General features: G+C 37.8%; 1 protein-coding gene across 4 annotated transcripts in view; it reads right to left on the reverse strand.

Moving 5' to 3' along the window:
* The window catches only part of LOC136027905 (polycomb group protein Asx-like), a 77,442-nt gene that overhangs the window by 19,125 nt on the left and 42,717 nt on the right, over positions 1 to 15,600 (reverse strand). For 2 of the 4 annotated variants that reach the window (XM_065705339.1, XM_065705336.1), the window contains exons 6-7: positions 12,319 to 12,524; positions 316 to 648 (exon numbers count right to left, since the gene is read on the reverse strand). In XM_065705339.1, coding sequence (XP_065561411.1) covers positions 316 to 648; positions 12,319 to 12,524 — 539 coding nt within the window. The remainder of the gene's footprint in view (positions 1 to 315; positions 649 to 12,318; positions 12,525 to 15,600) is intronic. The other 2 variants (XM_065705340.1, XM_065705337.1) reach the window with 1 other exon arrangement.

Consider the following 15,600-nt stretch of genomic DNA (forward strand, 5'->3'; position numbering starts at 1 on the left):
GGGCAGCAAATGCGAAGGTGTTTGTAAATAGGCTATGTTGACAATGGAGTGCAGGTGATTAATGCTGTTAGTCGCCTAGTTACATATTACGTTTCAGTTGACAAGTTCGCAGATAAGTATTTGTTATTATCTTTTACAGATTATACTTAATATCAAGCGGATAGGTTGGATAAAGGATACTCGAAAGCTCTCTATGAAAGATGATAATTATTGATTACAAACGACAAGAGAAAGGATGAACGATGCTGATATACCTACAGTACTAAATTAGTAATTAAAATTATTATAATTGATTATTAATAACAACAATATTACTTGTTCATTTCCAAGTTTCGGCTGTACTGTCGGTGTTGGCATGACAATTGCTGTTGGCCTTACATTATGCTCATTCACAGATGGCAACCGAGGTGCAAGAGGTCTCTGGGCTGAGTTTACCATCAATACACTGGGCGCTTTTTCCGAACTAGTCACGGCTCTCATCCTTGCTTCCTTATTCGGAATGGACGGAGGTTTGAGTTGGTTTTCAAGTTGTCGGCAATTAGGGCTGCTCTGAATAACTGCCTTGCAAATTTGGTATGAGCGCTCAAGATTCACAGTGCCGGGTGGTGTTTTACTAGCACGTCCGTAAGAGCGTGACGGTGGCAATACCTGCAAAAGAAATTGCATATTAAAACCAAAAAAGGACACAATCGAATATCAAAATAGTTCCAGGAGTCAAATAGACTGATACACTGAAGATTGATGGATTGTAAAATATAGCAGTAAAAATATGATGAACAAAACAGCGTTATTAGTTTCTTTTTTTGTTTTTAGTTCTTTAGTTTCTTAGTTCTTTAGTACAGTTCTTAGTTCTTTAGTTTCTTCTTTTGTTTTAAGTTCTTTAGTTTCTTAGTTCTTTCTTAGTTCTTTAGTTCAGTTCTTAGTTCTTTAGTTTCTTCTTTTGTTTTAAGTTCTTTAGTTTCTTAGTTCTTTCTTAGTTCTTTAGTTCAGTTCTTAGTTCTTTAGTTTCTTCTTTTATATTTAGTTCTTTAGTTTCTTAGTTCTTTAGTTCAGTTCTTAGGTCTTTACTTCCTTCTTTTGTTTTAGTTCTTTAGTTCAGTTCTTTACTTTCTTCTTTTGTTTTTAGTTCTTTAGAAACGTTATTAGTTTCTTCTTCGTTATTAGTTCTTGTTTTGATCTCCAATTGTTCCAGCGACCGTAAATATGTACAAATAGCACATAGAACGCTATGAAATAAAACTAACACGCACAACTAATAGTTATGCGTGCTAGGGTACACGCACATTTCACATTACATTTAAAAGAGCCACTTGTGACCAAAAGCTTGAACAGGAATTTTTAAGAGACCATTAACTGCATACAAGTAAAGAGCAAACCACGTCCCATAGTAACTGAGTGTTTAAAAACATGGTAAAAAAAACGAGTATAGTAAGAAACAATTTTTATCTAAAGGTGGTCCAGGACTGATCACTATTATATAAGGTTCATACCAAAAAAAAACTTTCGAGAAATTTGAAGAAGAGATTTAAACCACTGCAATCGGCAGAGAATCATGATGAAAAGTTCGCCCTCGGAATCACCGTGGTAAAAAACCTTTACTTAGAGGTTTTTAATCCTTTGTCTTGAGAATCTCAATATTTCTTTTTTGCATTGATAGTATCCATGTCGCTCCTTTTCTTCTTTTGTAAAGTCTAGCAGGCTGTCGCAAGAGCGAAGGCTGTTTAGTGTTTCTCCCACGGAATCGCCGTAGTCAAAAACCTTTATGCAGAGGTTTTTAATCCTTTGTCTTGAAAATCTCAATATTTCTTTTTTACATTGATAGAATCCATGTGGCTCCTTTTCTTCTTTTGTAAAGTCTAGCAGGCTGTCGCAAGAGTGAAGGCTGTTTAGTGTTTCGCCCTCGGAATCACCGTGGTCAAAAACCTTTGTCCAGAGGATTTTGATCATTTGTCTTGAAAATCTCAATATTTTTCTTTTACATTGATAGCATCCACGCGTCTCCTTTTCTTCTTTTGTAAAGTCTTGCATGCTGTCGCCAGAGTGGAGACTGTTTAGTCTCCAAAAGCCACCAAACAAGAATGTTTGGTGGGTCATTTAAAAGATCACCTCATATGCAGGTGTATTTTTTTATTTATTTATCCTTATAACATCATCGTAAAGTTCCACATGGCCTCGAAAATCAAACGTGATGCCATTACGTAGTGGAACTCTTATAATCTCCATGATAGAAAACCCATACCCTTGGTTTAAACTGTGATTCATCCGTTTCAAATATCATCCGTTTGTTCCTGCACGTTTATGGGTTATAAACGTTTGAATGGTTCGTTTTGAAACGTTTGACGTTTGATTGGTTCAATGGCTGCGTCGAAATATTTCTACTAAAACATTTCTACTATTCCTACAATATTATATTGTAGATATTTCTCTACAATATTTCTATTATTTCTAAATAAATAGTGATAAAAATCAATAAATTATTTCTACTATTTCTACAATATTATATTGTAGAAATCTATATCTATATATAAAAATAAGTTGTATGTGGATGTGTGGGTCTGTCTGTCGGGTGACGTCATGTTTGTGTTTTGACTGACGTCATGAAGTTAGTTGTCGTCATTTTTGTTATGACGGTGACGTCATTAAAGATATTTAAGACATGCGTTCACGTAGAAATCTATTAATGTTTAACTGTAAAATGACTGATGAACTTACAATGGCAACAGCCGAGGAAGATGCTCAAAGAGTGTATGCCAAAAAACTAGCTGCTGATAGAGAAAGTAAGAAAAGAAAGCGTGCCGAGGAATCAAAAGAACAGCAAGGAAACAGGCTTGAGGCTGATAGAGAAAGTAAGAAAAGAAAGCGTGCCGAGGAATCAAAAGAACAGCAAGGAAACAGGCTTGAGGCTGATAGAGAAAGAAAGAACAGAAAGCGTGCCGAGGAACTACCAGAGCAACGCGAAACCAGACTTGCTGCTAAAAGAGAAAGTGGAAAAAGAAGGCGTGCCGAGGAACTACCAGAGCAACATGAAACCAGACTTGCTGCTAAAAGAGAAAGTGAAAAAAGAAGGCGTGCCGAGGAATCACAAGAACAGCAAGAAATCAGGCTTGCTGCTGATAGAGAAAGTAAGAAAAGAAAGCGTGCCGAGGAATCAGAGCAACCTGAAAGTTATCGCCTGGCATTCAGGTACAGCCCAGTCGATGATTATAGCTTGAGTAGATGTGTTCAAATCGGGACTATGTCTTAAATTTGTCCCTATTGCAAGGCCTTGAAATTCAATGGTGAAACAATGGGAATGTGTTGCGCCTCAGGAAAAGTTAAACTTCCTCTATTGGCTGCACCACCAGAGCCATTGAAGACTTTCCTTACTGGAACTACGTCAGAATCTAAACGTTTTTGTCACAAATCAGAAAATATAACTCATGTTTTTCAAATGACGTCGTTTGGAGCCCAAATCGAAAATCCAGATCAATTTATGTCTACTTTCAAAGTAAAAGGGCAAATTTATCATAGAGCAGGGTCCCTTCTACCATTCTCAGGCGAGAATCATAAATTTTTACAATTGTACTTCATCAGTGATAGAAATTCTGAATTGAATGCAGGTTGCGAAATTTCTCCCAACGTTGAAAGGACAAGCGTTTCCCAATTGCAACATCTTTTCCACGAAAATAATAATTTAGTGCGTCTGTTCAAAACAGCCATCGATTTGATGCCTACTGATACGCATAAAATTGTTATTTCCACTGACAAAAACGCCTCCTGGCCAACATGTGCGTAGATACAATGCTCCAACTATCGACGAAGTGGCAATCGTTATGGTCGGTGATCAGTTTTTACCTCGAGATATTATTCTTCATAAGCGAAACGCTCAGTTGTTAAGAATTGCTGAAACTCATCGATGCTACGATGCCCTACAATATCCTATCATTTTTTGGGATGGAGCCGCCGGCTATCACTTTAATATTAAATTGATGAATCCAGCCACTAACAAAGAAATGAATAAAAAATGCAGTGCAATGCATTATTATTCCTATAGACTAATGATTCGGCAGGATGAAGAAAATATTTTAAAATGCCGTCAATTGTTTCACCAATTCGTCGTTGATATGTATGCTAAACTTGAATCAGAAAGTTTGCTATATATCCGCCAGAATCAGACCAAGCTCCGCTCTGAACAATACATTCATTTGCGAGATGCAGTTATAAATGACGGTAATACCACAAACGTTGGAAGATTAACAATTTTACCTTCGTCATATGCTGGCAGTCCCCGTCATATGCATGAATATACTCAAGATGCTATTGCGTATGTTCGTCTCTATGGTCGTCCAGATTTATTTATTACATTTACATGTAATCAATCTTGGGACGAGAAACTGCAGCTTTTACTTCAAGGACAATCGGCGGTTCATAGACATGGCATTACGGCCCGTGTCTTCCGGCAAAAGTTGAAATCACTGATAAACTACATAGTAAATTTTGAAGTGTTTGAGTCAGTGCGATGCTGGATGTACTCAGTGGAATGGCAAAAACGAGGTTTGCCACACGTACATATACTAATCTGGCTACATAAAAAAATTACTTCGAACGAAATTGATGATGTGATTTCCGCTGAAATACCTGATGAAAATGTCGATAACATGATATTATTGTAAAAAATATGATACATGGACCTTGCGGTGCACTGAACGAAAATTCACCATGCATGGCCAAAGGAAGGTGCACAAAGCAATATCCTCGACTTTTAGTATCCAACACAATTACTGGCAATGATGGTTACCCACAATATAGAAGAAGATCTACTGAAGATGGCGGTAAAACAGCAATAATAAAGAAGCGTAACGGTACCACCATCGAAGTAGATAACCAGTGGGTTGTTCCATATTCCCCATTATTATCAAAAACATTTAATGCACACATAAACGTTGAATACTGTAACTCCGTAAAGGCAATCAAACACATATGTAAATACGTCAACAAAGGCAGTAACATGGCAGTTTTTGGCTTGCAGCCCGAAATCAAAGATATCGACGAAATCGTACAATATCAGGCGGCAAACAAACCTCTTCAGGATTTGGGAATGCCTTCACCTAACCGTATCGCTGCTGTTTCGACATGTGTAGAGTTGGATCGTGAACAAAGTTACAGTACGAGTGATCTATTGTCGTATGTACAAAATAACATTTCCAAGTTAACGTCGGAACAAAAAGACATTTATGATACGATAATGCATTGTGTCGATAACAACGTTGGAGAAATTTTCTTTTTGGATGCGCCAGGAGGTACTGGTAAAACGTTTGTGATAAAACTGATTCTGGCATCAATTCGATCAAAAAATTATATAACGTTGGCAATTGCGTCGTCCGGAATAGCCGCAACATTGCTGCCTGGTGGAAGAACTGCTCATTCCGCTTTGAAATTGCCTCTGAATTTGCATTCTACAGAAACTCCCACGTGCAATATTTCCAAATCATCTGGGATGGGTAAAGTATTGCAGCAATGCAAACTTATTATTTGGGATGAGTGCACAATGGCACACAAAAAATCGCTCGAGGCTCTGGATCAATACTTGAAAGATTTGCGAGGGAAGTCGAAACCCTTTGGCAGCACATTAATATTGCTTGCGGGAGATTTCAGGCAAACATTACCTATAATACCTAGATCAACTCCTGCAGACGAAATGAATGCTTGCCTGAAAAATTCTAATTTATGGGCACACGTAAAAACATTAAAACTAACAACAAATATGCGTGTCAGATTGCAAAACGATGACTCTGGTCAAACATTTTCAGATCAATTGCTGGCAATTGGAAACGGAAAGCTCCCAGTAGACTCAATTTCAGAACGTATACAACTACCTGCTGATTTCTGTAATTTAGTGACGTCCAAAAATGAATTGATTGAAAAAGTATTTCCGAATATTCTAAAAAATTATAAAAATAATAAATGGCTTGCACCCAAAAATATAGAAATGATTCTTGCACCCAAAAATATAGACGTCCACGAAATCAACAATATTGTTTTGACCAAGATTCGAGACCAGGCAGTCCTTTACAAGTCAGTCGACACAATTTTGGAACCAAATGAAGCGGTTAATTATCCATCTGAATTTTTAAATTCCGTGGATCTTTCAGGGTTTCCACCACACGTGCTACAACTAAAAATAGGCGTACCAATAATACTTTTAAGAAATATCAACGCACCAAAGCCTTGCAATGGCACGCGACTTGCCAGAAAAAAAAACAATGGAAAACCTAATAGAGGTCACAATCTTGACAGGGCCTTTTGAGGGTGAGGCTGTTCTTATTCCTCGCATTCCCATGATTCCAACGGATCTGCCTTTTCAATTTAAAAGATTGCAATTCCCAATTCGATTAGCATTTGCAATCACCATTAACAAATCTCAAGGCCAATCATTAGAAAAATGTGGTATAGATCTTAATACTGATTGTTTTTCCTATTGACAATTGTACGTTGCATGTTCGAGGGTCGGTAAACCTGACAATCTATTTATATGCAGCGACAATTGGACAGCGAAGAATGTTGTATATTCGCAAGTTTTACGCAGTTAATTTGTATTGTATCTATATATCTATCTATCTATATAAAGACGAGTTGTGTGTATGCATGTTTGTTTGTTTGTAAAAAGAGCGTTTGCATATGGCGTCATTATTAGTACATAAGGCTTTGTATATGCACAGACAATGGGAAAGCCAAGAATGTTGTATATTCGCAAGTTTTACGTAGTTTGAAACACATATATAAATCTATCTATATTCACAGGTGGAACAGAGGGACAAAACTACAATGGCGCGTAACTAATATGGCGCGTAACGACTTACGCGCGCGGGGGGGGGGGGCTTGGGGGGCACGAAGCGCCCCACCAACTAGGTGTTGCGGTGGCGCGAAGCGCCACCCCAACAGCTAGTCTATACATATATATAAATAAGTTGTCTGTGTGTCTGTCGAGTGACGTTACTGTCCGCATATGACGTCTGAATTATTTCATCACATACCAATTCAAAAACGAATGTATTCAAGCCGAAGTAGCTCAGTTATATAACTACCTGTTTGGCGCAGTTGGTTTGACCTTAGCGTGGTAATACGGGACCCAGAGATCGAACCAAAACTAAAAAAGCTAAAAAACTAAAAAAAAACTAAAAAAGGTAAAAAACTAAAAACAAAAAAAGAAAAAAACTAAAAAAAACTAAAAAAAGGGTAAAAACAGCAAAAAAACTAAAAAGAAAAAAAGAAAAACTAATAAAAGAACTAAAAACTGAAAAAGAAAAAAAAAACTAAAAAAAGGAAAAAAACTGAAAAATAAAGGAGAAAAAGAAAACTAAAAAAAAATAATAAAAAAAACTAAACAAGGTAAAAACTACAAAAAAAAACTAAAAAGAAAAAAGAAAAAACTAAAAAGCTAAAAAATAGGTAAAAACCAAAAAAAAATTAAAAAAAAAAGGAAAAACAAAAAATTTATTTCATCATATACCAATTCAAAAACGAATGTATATACAGACCGGAACACAGGGAATATAAATGACGACCGGGACACTCAAAGGAGATTACAGACTGGGACACCGGGACACAAATGACGACTGGGACGTGTGTGTCGACTGAAGTCATGTTTGTGTGTCGACTGACATCATGTTTGTCGACTATAAATGACGACTGGGACACAGAGACACAACTACAACGGGGACGCCGGGGGGCACAGGGGGATATATAAATGACGATGGGGACACAGGGAATGTTTGATGACGATGACGATAGGGACACAGGGAATGCCCCCACCAACTAGGTGTTGGGGTGGCGCTTCACCCCCTTTCATTCCTCCCAACCCCACCTTACCCCCCTGCCCACCCTTACCTCCCTAGCCAATCCTTATCTCCCTAGCCCCAACCTTAACTCCCGAACCCACCCTTCCTCCCCTAATCACCCTGCCACCCATAATAAAATTTAACATTTATCCCCCAGAAAATAATCTTTTAATTTCTTTTTAAACTGAGGTACGTGTTCCGCCATCCTAATGCTCACTGGTAGTTCATTCTATACACTTGGACCCAGGTGCTTCATTGAGAATGAAGACCGGGTACCATGACGTAAATCCACAACTATATCACTACTATGCCTTGTTCGATAATTATGCAGATCACTATTTGTTTGGTAAATTAAAAGGCCTTTTAAAATTTTTAGATTACTCTGATTTAGAGCTTATCCCCTTAAACGAAAGCATTTCAAGGGATTGATTAATTCAGCTTTCTAACCTGGTTCACGATATGTTTAAGGACTAAGAGGATTACTTCCTAAAAAGATTTCTCTGGGAGTCTTATTCAGACAAATAAAACTATTCAGACAAATAAATTCATCTTCCAACTGTAAATCTGCATACGATCGTTAATTCTACAAAACAAGATAGGAAATTTTATTTTTCTATTAATTTTATTAATTGTCGTTATTTTTTATTAATTTATTAATTTTTTATTTTATTAATTTTATTGTTTTATTAATGTGTCGTTATTAATCAAGATATGCGGTTAGCTAACTATGTTACAATAATGTTAGTCACCAAATTTATTATTTACTCCTGTATTATTTATTTTTTCCAACAGGACTTTTGAGCCTGTAAATCCAATTTCCAACGGAGTCCTATCTTTTTTTTTCAATTAGTAAGTCCTTAGGACAAGACTATTCCACAAAAGGAAGAAAATGTATTGGTTCACTAGAAAATGGAGTTACGAAAAGGACCGTTGTACGAAAAGGATGGCTGTAGAGAGAATGCCTTGTTCATGGAGATGGTTGTGGATAGATGTAGATATAGATCATAAACCGTATACAAACTTAGCATGATATTGCGGGATTCCAGATTAGGCGGTACTTTATCCCAATATTTAACCTTCAAACAGGGGTGTACGTGAGGAAGGGGGGAGGGGACTTTTGGGCCATGACCCCACCTAAACTCTAAATGTTCCCGAACGTCTTGGCAAGTCTTATTTGAACCATCAAACATTTTTCTCCTGTCTTCTCAAATTTATTTTAGTTCACAAATTCATAATATGGAAAGAGTTAAGATTATGGAACTCTCATTGTACCGATTCAATCCGGTTTACAATCATGAACTCAGTTTTCAATATTTAGCCACAATACATGAAAAAGGATATGAGAGTCAATCACAGAAACATTTAATCTTCAAGGCCTGGGAGAACATTTCCAGAGAAAAAAATATAGATGGTAAGAATCATATTACTAATTAGGCAAAACTACGACTACTACTAACAACTCACTACGGCACAAACGTTCAATAGCAGTGTAATTGAGCCCCAGCAAAAAGCCCTCACGACATGTATTTTCAAAGGAATAGACGTATCATTAGTAAATTAACCAGATGACGCATTGAATGTAAGTAGAACACAAGAAAAAAACTGTTCAAGTGAAAACTGGTGTGTAAGTAGAACAGGGGGGGGGGTTAAAGAAAACTTTCCTATATCGTCAGATGAATATAATCGTATTGGTCTCAATTTCAATCATAGTAAGAGTTAAAAGATTCTAGTTTTTAATCGCCGTTGCCAAGAACCCGTTGCTCTATCTCTTGATGTGCACGTCATACAAGACCAAGAACGTCTTACGTACCTTGGAGTCCCGATTAGAAAAAATCTCCGATCGACACGGGTCTTGCCTAAAGATTTTTTTTTTTGCGAATAAAACTAGGAAGGCATATGGCCTGTAGGTAGCGCTGAAGTTCAAGTTTAACCGTCGCATCCTTGCTACTTTATATAATGCTTTTGTAGTTACTCATTTGCTTGCGCTTGTCCCATTTTGGCCTCTTTTCTCGCAGACAGATGTCAGTAACATAAAGAAGTGTTTTTACAAATATGCAAAATATATGCTTGGATTGCGTCTATGGACCAGTAATGTAACTATGTCAATAAGTTACGGAGTAGCTAGTCCAGAGCGTACAGTATAAAAGCGAAATGAGCGTTATACAACACGTCCGGGCAGTAATAGCACTTTGCTAAGTGTTTTCCGATAGTTTTTTCATGTTATAAGTGCTGAGTTTGATTTCGTTTATAGATGTTTGTTAGTTTTTTTTTCTTTTCTTTTGTTTTTTCTCGTATTACTCCGTCAGTTTTGTATTTTTTTGCAATATGACGGGAAATAAACATATACATACATACATACTACGGCACAAAGCCACCTGAAGCCAACCCAGCTGAGCACACTCCTCATCCATTCCAATCTTTTCGAAGCTCCGTTCAATACACCTTTCCAAGAAGTCACAATTTCCCTTAAAATCTCTCTTATGGCCATTTATCGCCCCGTTCAGAGATGATTTAATTTATATTTGGCCCTAGATGGTTGGCCGAAAAGGACGATCTTTGGAAATCTGTCATCCTTCATCCGCAAAACGTTTCCTAGGCATCTCACTGTTACTCTCATTATTGACCTAGATGGTGGGATAGGACCACATTCTTCCTACAGCTTACTGCTTGAAATACGGTCAGTCAGAAGGGTACACATAAGAATCCACAGATAATTTCTCTGGAAAACAACTAACAAATCCTCCTCCTTCTTTAGAAGCGCCCATGCTTCAAAACCATATTTGACCACTGTCACCACTGTACCACAGTTTGAAATACGGTCAGTCAGCCGGGTACCCAGAACAATCCGAGGGCAATTTCTCTGGAAAACATCTAGCAAATATTCATCCATTTTTCGGAGCACCCATGTTTCAGAGCCATATTTAATTACTGTCATTACTGTACCTTTTAATGTTCTAATCTTAGTTAGCAGACTTATCTTCATATTCTTCCAAACATTTTTCAAATGTGAAGAAACACCCTGGGCCTTGGCTACTCTACTTTTCACATCTTCGCTGCACCCACCATCTCCACTACCAATACTATTCAGGTAAATGAAGCTATCTCTTTGGTCAATCTTATCGTTACCATAAATCAAGTCTTCATTTTCATTTAATCCCAGTCAAGGCTGTATCCACGGGGGCTTCACTGGGTTTGAGCCTCTCCCCAAATTTTTTTTCCGATTCATAAAACGTAACAAAATGCACATAAACAAATTGTTGGTACGTTTTTGATTAGTGTTTACCCCCCCCCCCCACCCTTCCCCTGGACAATCCGTTATGCGTGGGCCACTATACGTATAACAAATCGTATCACAGAGAACAAATGATTTATCAGGGGTTTATAACCTTCCCTCAGCCCCTTAGCAAGTGAAGACTGAAAAATACACATGAAACAATCAGATCACTAACTATCTTCATCCATTTTATAACTACTTTCCACCCAATCAGCAGATATGGCATACGGGTTGTGCGGGAATACATTGTCGCAATCAAATTACCAGGGAAAGCTGATACGCCTCATAAACGATAAACGATTTTATTATCAAATGCCTTACACCTTCATGCCTATCGGCGGCAGTTCTTATCGTAATAAATTATAAGGCAATTAACATACATAAATCACAGCCATAGCCATCGTCATATAAATTTGTGCTTTGATTCGAAATATAACAGAGTCAAACCAAAACCTAAGACATTGAAATATCCAACTATCTGTAGAAAAAAAATCAATCAGTTCAAATATCTGGAATATCCAATTGACATATTCAGTAGTTATAGTAAAGAAATTTTGAGCAGAGCACCCACAACATCAGCAGTCTTTGCGCAACTGAGGAAGAGCCTAATTAGGCTAACAAATGTCTCCTTTAAGACAAAATTCACATTCGCAAAGCAACACTCCACTCTGTACAACTACACGGTTGCTGGAAGTGACTTATGAAAGCAGCAGATGCCCATATCCTAAACGGGATCTATCACTCCCGCCTTAGACAAATTCTCAGAGTCTTACTCATGAATAAATTCAGAAACATCAATATTAAAATACATTGCCATCAAAATTATTCAGTAGTCAAAAACACCGCCTAAATCGGTTTGATCATGTTTTACGGAGGTCTAATAGCACTCTAAGAAACAGAAATGCACTACAAACCCCTGATTTACTTGAAGAAGAAGCCAGAGGGCAAGTAAAGACCTGGATCAATAGAATCATGACAGACCTAGAGCCAACCAGAGGCTTCTTACGCCACAGGCAAAGATGAAATTAACAATGGCTAGAGATCACTACACCCCACACTCAAGACAGAGCAGCACGACAGTAAGCTATCTGTTTGATCACAGTACCATGGAGAGCTGTATCCTGAGACAAGTAAATAAATATCATTCATATAAACAATCAGTGTTTATAAAACAACTCGGTTGCTTGAGGAACTCCGGATATTCAAGTTCATTCTATATGCACTTACTTGCTTGGTAGCCAAAGGCCCTGGCTTTGGTAGAAGGGGAACACTGCTTCTTGGTTTGGGCGAGTTAAGTCGCAGTTCGCTTGTTGCAATTTGTATTGAACCTTGAACCACAGGTATAACTGACGAATTGACAGTTGTTGTAGTAGTCAATACCTGAGGATGACACGTTGGCACATTTCCAACTTGCAATATTGCCATTTGACCTGCTTCAATATAAACAAAAGGTGAAAAAACAACAACAGTTATTTGTTAGATATTGTTAAAACCATAATAACAAAGAAGCGAAAGCAAATGCTCCTTCAAGGTCAAGAATGGTAAGATAAATAAATTTAGTGTCAAGAATTTCATTCAACAGCATTTACAAGGTACTTTACAGCTAAAAACGAGCAACAATTATAGTCCAATTAGGGCGTATAGATATAAGCTATACTTCCTCCTTTTCTTTGTTTACTTGTTAAAGTTTTTTTTTTCTTTTAAGATAACGACTGAAAACCGTGAAAACAAGAGCTAAGAGCTCATAATCCACTTGTGACGAGGTCAGAAGAGCCAAGAGCTCCTATGGCATGAGCTCAAGCGGAATTCTAAGAATCAATAGATTGCTTTAAAAGGAAAATCAGAGGCTTAATGTCGGTCGGGATTCAAAATAAGAGCCTTGAGACACGCGGTCCTTCTAAATATCAAAATTCATCAAGATCTGATCACTCACTAGTAAGTTAAAAATACCTAACTTTTTTAATTTTTTCTCTCCCTTCAGCCCCCCCCCCCCCCAAGGCCGGATCGAGGAAAACGACTTTATCAAGTCAATTTGTGCAGGTCCCTGACACGCCTACAAATTTTCATTGTCCTAGCACGTCCAGAAGCACCAAACTCGCCAAAGCACTGGACCTCCTCCCCTAACTCCCTCAAAGAGAGCGGATCAAGTCCGGTTACGTCAATCACTTATCTACAACATTTGATTACTCTACTCACCAAGTTTCGTCCCGATCCAAAGCGCTTTCCAAGCTTTCTGGTTTCCCCATCCAACTCCCCCATTGTCACCAGATCTGGTCGGGATTTAAAATAAGAGCTCTGAGACATGATTTCCTTCTAAATACCAAATTTCGTTTAGATCCGGTGACCCGTTCTTAAGTTAAAAGTACCCCATTTTTCTAATTTTTCCGAATTAACACCCCCGTCCCCCAAAGAGAGCGGTTTCATTCCAGTTATGTCAATCACATATCTAGAACGTGTGGTTCTTCTTCCCGACAATTTTCATCCCGATCTCACCACTCTAAGCGTTTTCCAAGATTTCCCGTTCCCCCCACCAACTCCCCTAATATCACCGGATACGGTCGGGATTTAAAATAAGACCCCTGAGAAACGATGTCCTTCTAAATATCAAATTTCATTAAAATCCGATCACCTCATTTTTTCAATTTTTCCTCTCCCTCTTGCCCCCCCCCCAGATGGTCAAATCGGGGAAATGACTGTTATCAAAGTTAATTTGTACACCACTCTAAGCGTTTTCCAAGATTTCTGGTTCCCCCCACCAACTCCCCTAATATCACCGGATACGGTCAGGATTTAAAATAAGACCCCTGAGACACGATGTCCTTCTAAATATCAAATTTCATTAAAATCCGATCACCTCATTTTTTCAATTTTTCCTCTCCCTCTTGCCCCCCCCCCCCCCAGATGGTCGAATCGGGGAAATGACTGTTATCAAAGTTAATTTGTACAGGTCCCTGATACGCCTACCAATTTTCATCGTCCTGACACGTCCAGAAGCAACGAACTCGCCAAAGCAGTGGAAATCCCCCAACTCCCCCAAAGAGAGCAGATCCGTTCCAATTATGTCAATCACGTATTTAGAACTTGTGCTTATTCTTCCATCAAGTTTCATTCCGATCTCTCCACTCTAAGCGTTTTCCAAGATTTCCGGTTTCCAAGATTTCTTTTTTCCCCCTCCAGCTCTCTATGAACCCGGATCCGATTCGAATTTAAAATTGAGCATCTGAGAAATAAGATCTTCAAGTTTCATTAACATCCGATAACCTCAAACCAACTCCCCCCAACGTCACTGGATCTGGTCCGGATTTAAAATAAGAGATCTGAATTACGAGATCCTTCTAAATATGAAATTTGATTAAGATCCGATCACTCCTTCGTAAATTAAAAATACCTGTTTTTTCTAATTTTTCAGAATCGACCCTTCCCCCAACTCCCCCAAAAAGAGCGGATTCTTTCCGGTTATTCCAATTAAGTATCTAGGATTTGTGCTCATTTTTCCCACCAAGTTTCATCCCGATCCCTCCACTCTAAGAGTTTTCCAAGATTTTAGGTTTCCCCTCCAACTCCCTCCAATGTCACCGGATCCAGTCGGAATTTAAAATAAGAGCTCTGAGACACAATACTCTTCTAAATATCAAATTTCATTGATCCGATTACCTGTTCGTAAGTTAAAAATACCTCATCTTTTCTAATTTTTCCGAATAAACCGTCCTAAGATTGGTGAATCGGGAAAACGACTATTTCTAATTTAATGTGGTCTGGTCCCTGATACGCCTGCCAAATTTCACCGTCCTAGCCTATCTGGAAGTGCCTAAACTAGAAAAACCGGGACAGACAGATAGACTTTGTGATGGCTATGTCACTTGGTAAATACCAAGTGCCATAAAAAAAAAACAAGCCAACGACCAGTAAATACAAACAAAAGGCAACAAATACGATGGATATTTTCTCTGTATAAAATTATGTGTCTCAAGCGCTAAAACTAGAAATAATCTACGACGGAACCAATCAAAAGAGAAAAGACGAAATTCAAAATAAACTATAAAATTAATCTATTAAATCTAAAAAATAACCTAAAATTAAAAAACAATATATACATACAATTACTACTCCATGCCCCAAAAGAGCATAAAAATAAATAAATGGAGTAACTCTCATGAACCTACAAAAGTAACTGGATAAAAATAGCAAGAAAATGAAATTGACACGAAATTAATTATTTTGTAGGGGACTAATCCTTTGATTAGCCTCCAAAGCTGCTATCCTTTTTTGTCTTACATTTACTTTAATCCCGGATTATGTTGCAATATCTTAATTTAATTATTACCTATGGGGTCGTTTTTTTAGAATAATTTAATAGATTGAATCGATTTTGTCTCTGTTTATTGAAAGATAAGCAAAAATGTATATTTTTTTGTGGCTGTGTTAAGCCTCTATCAATAGAGATGGCAGTAACCTCCTTAAACTGTGCGTAATGGTCAAGTTAGTGAAAAAGCCCTCTTCCAAAACTAA

The sequence above is a fragment of the Artemia franciscana genome, chromosome 6, assembly GCF_032884065.1.
Source record: "Artemia franciscana chromosome 6, ASM3288406v1, whole genome shotgun sequence".
Lineage (NCBI taxonomy): Eukaryota > Metazoa > Arthropoda > Branchiopoda > Anostraca > Artemiidae > Artemia > Artemia franciscana.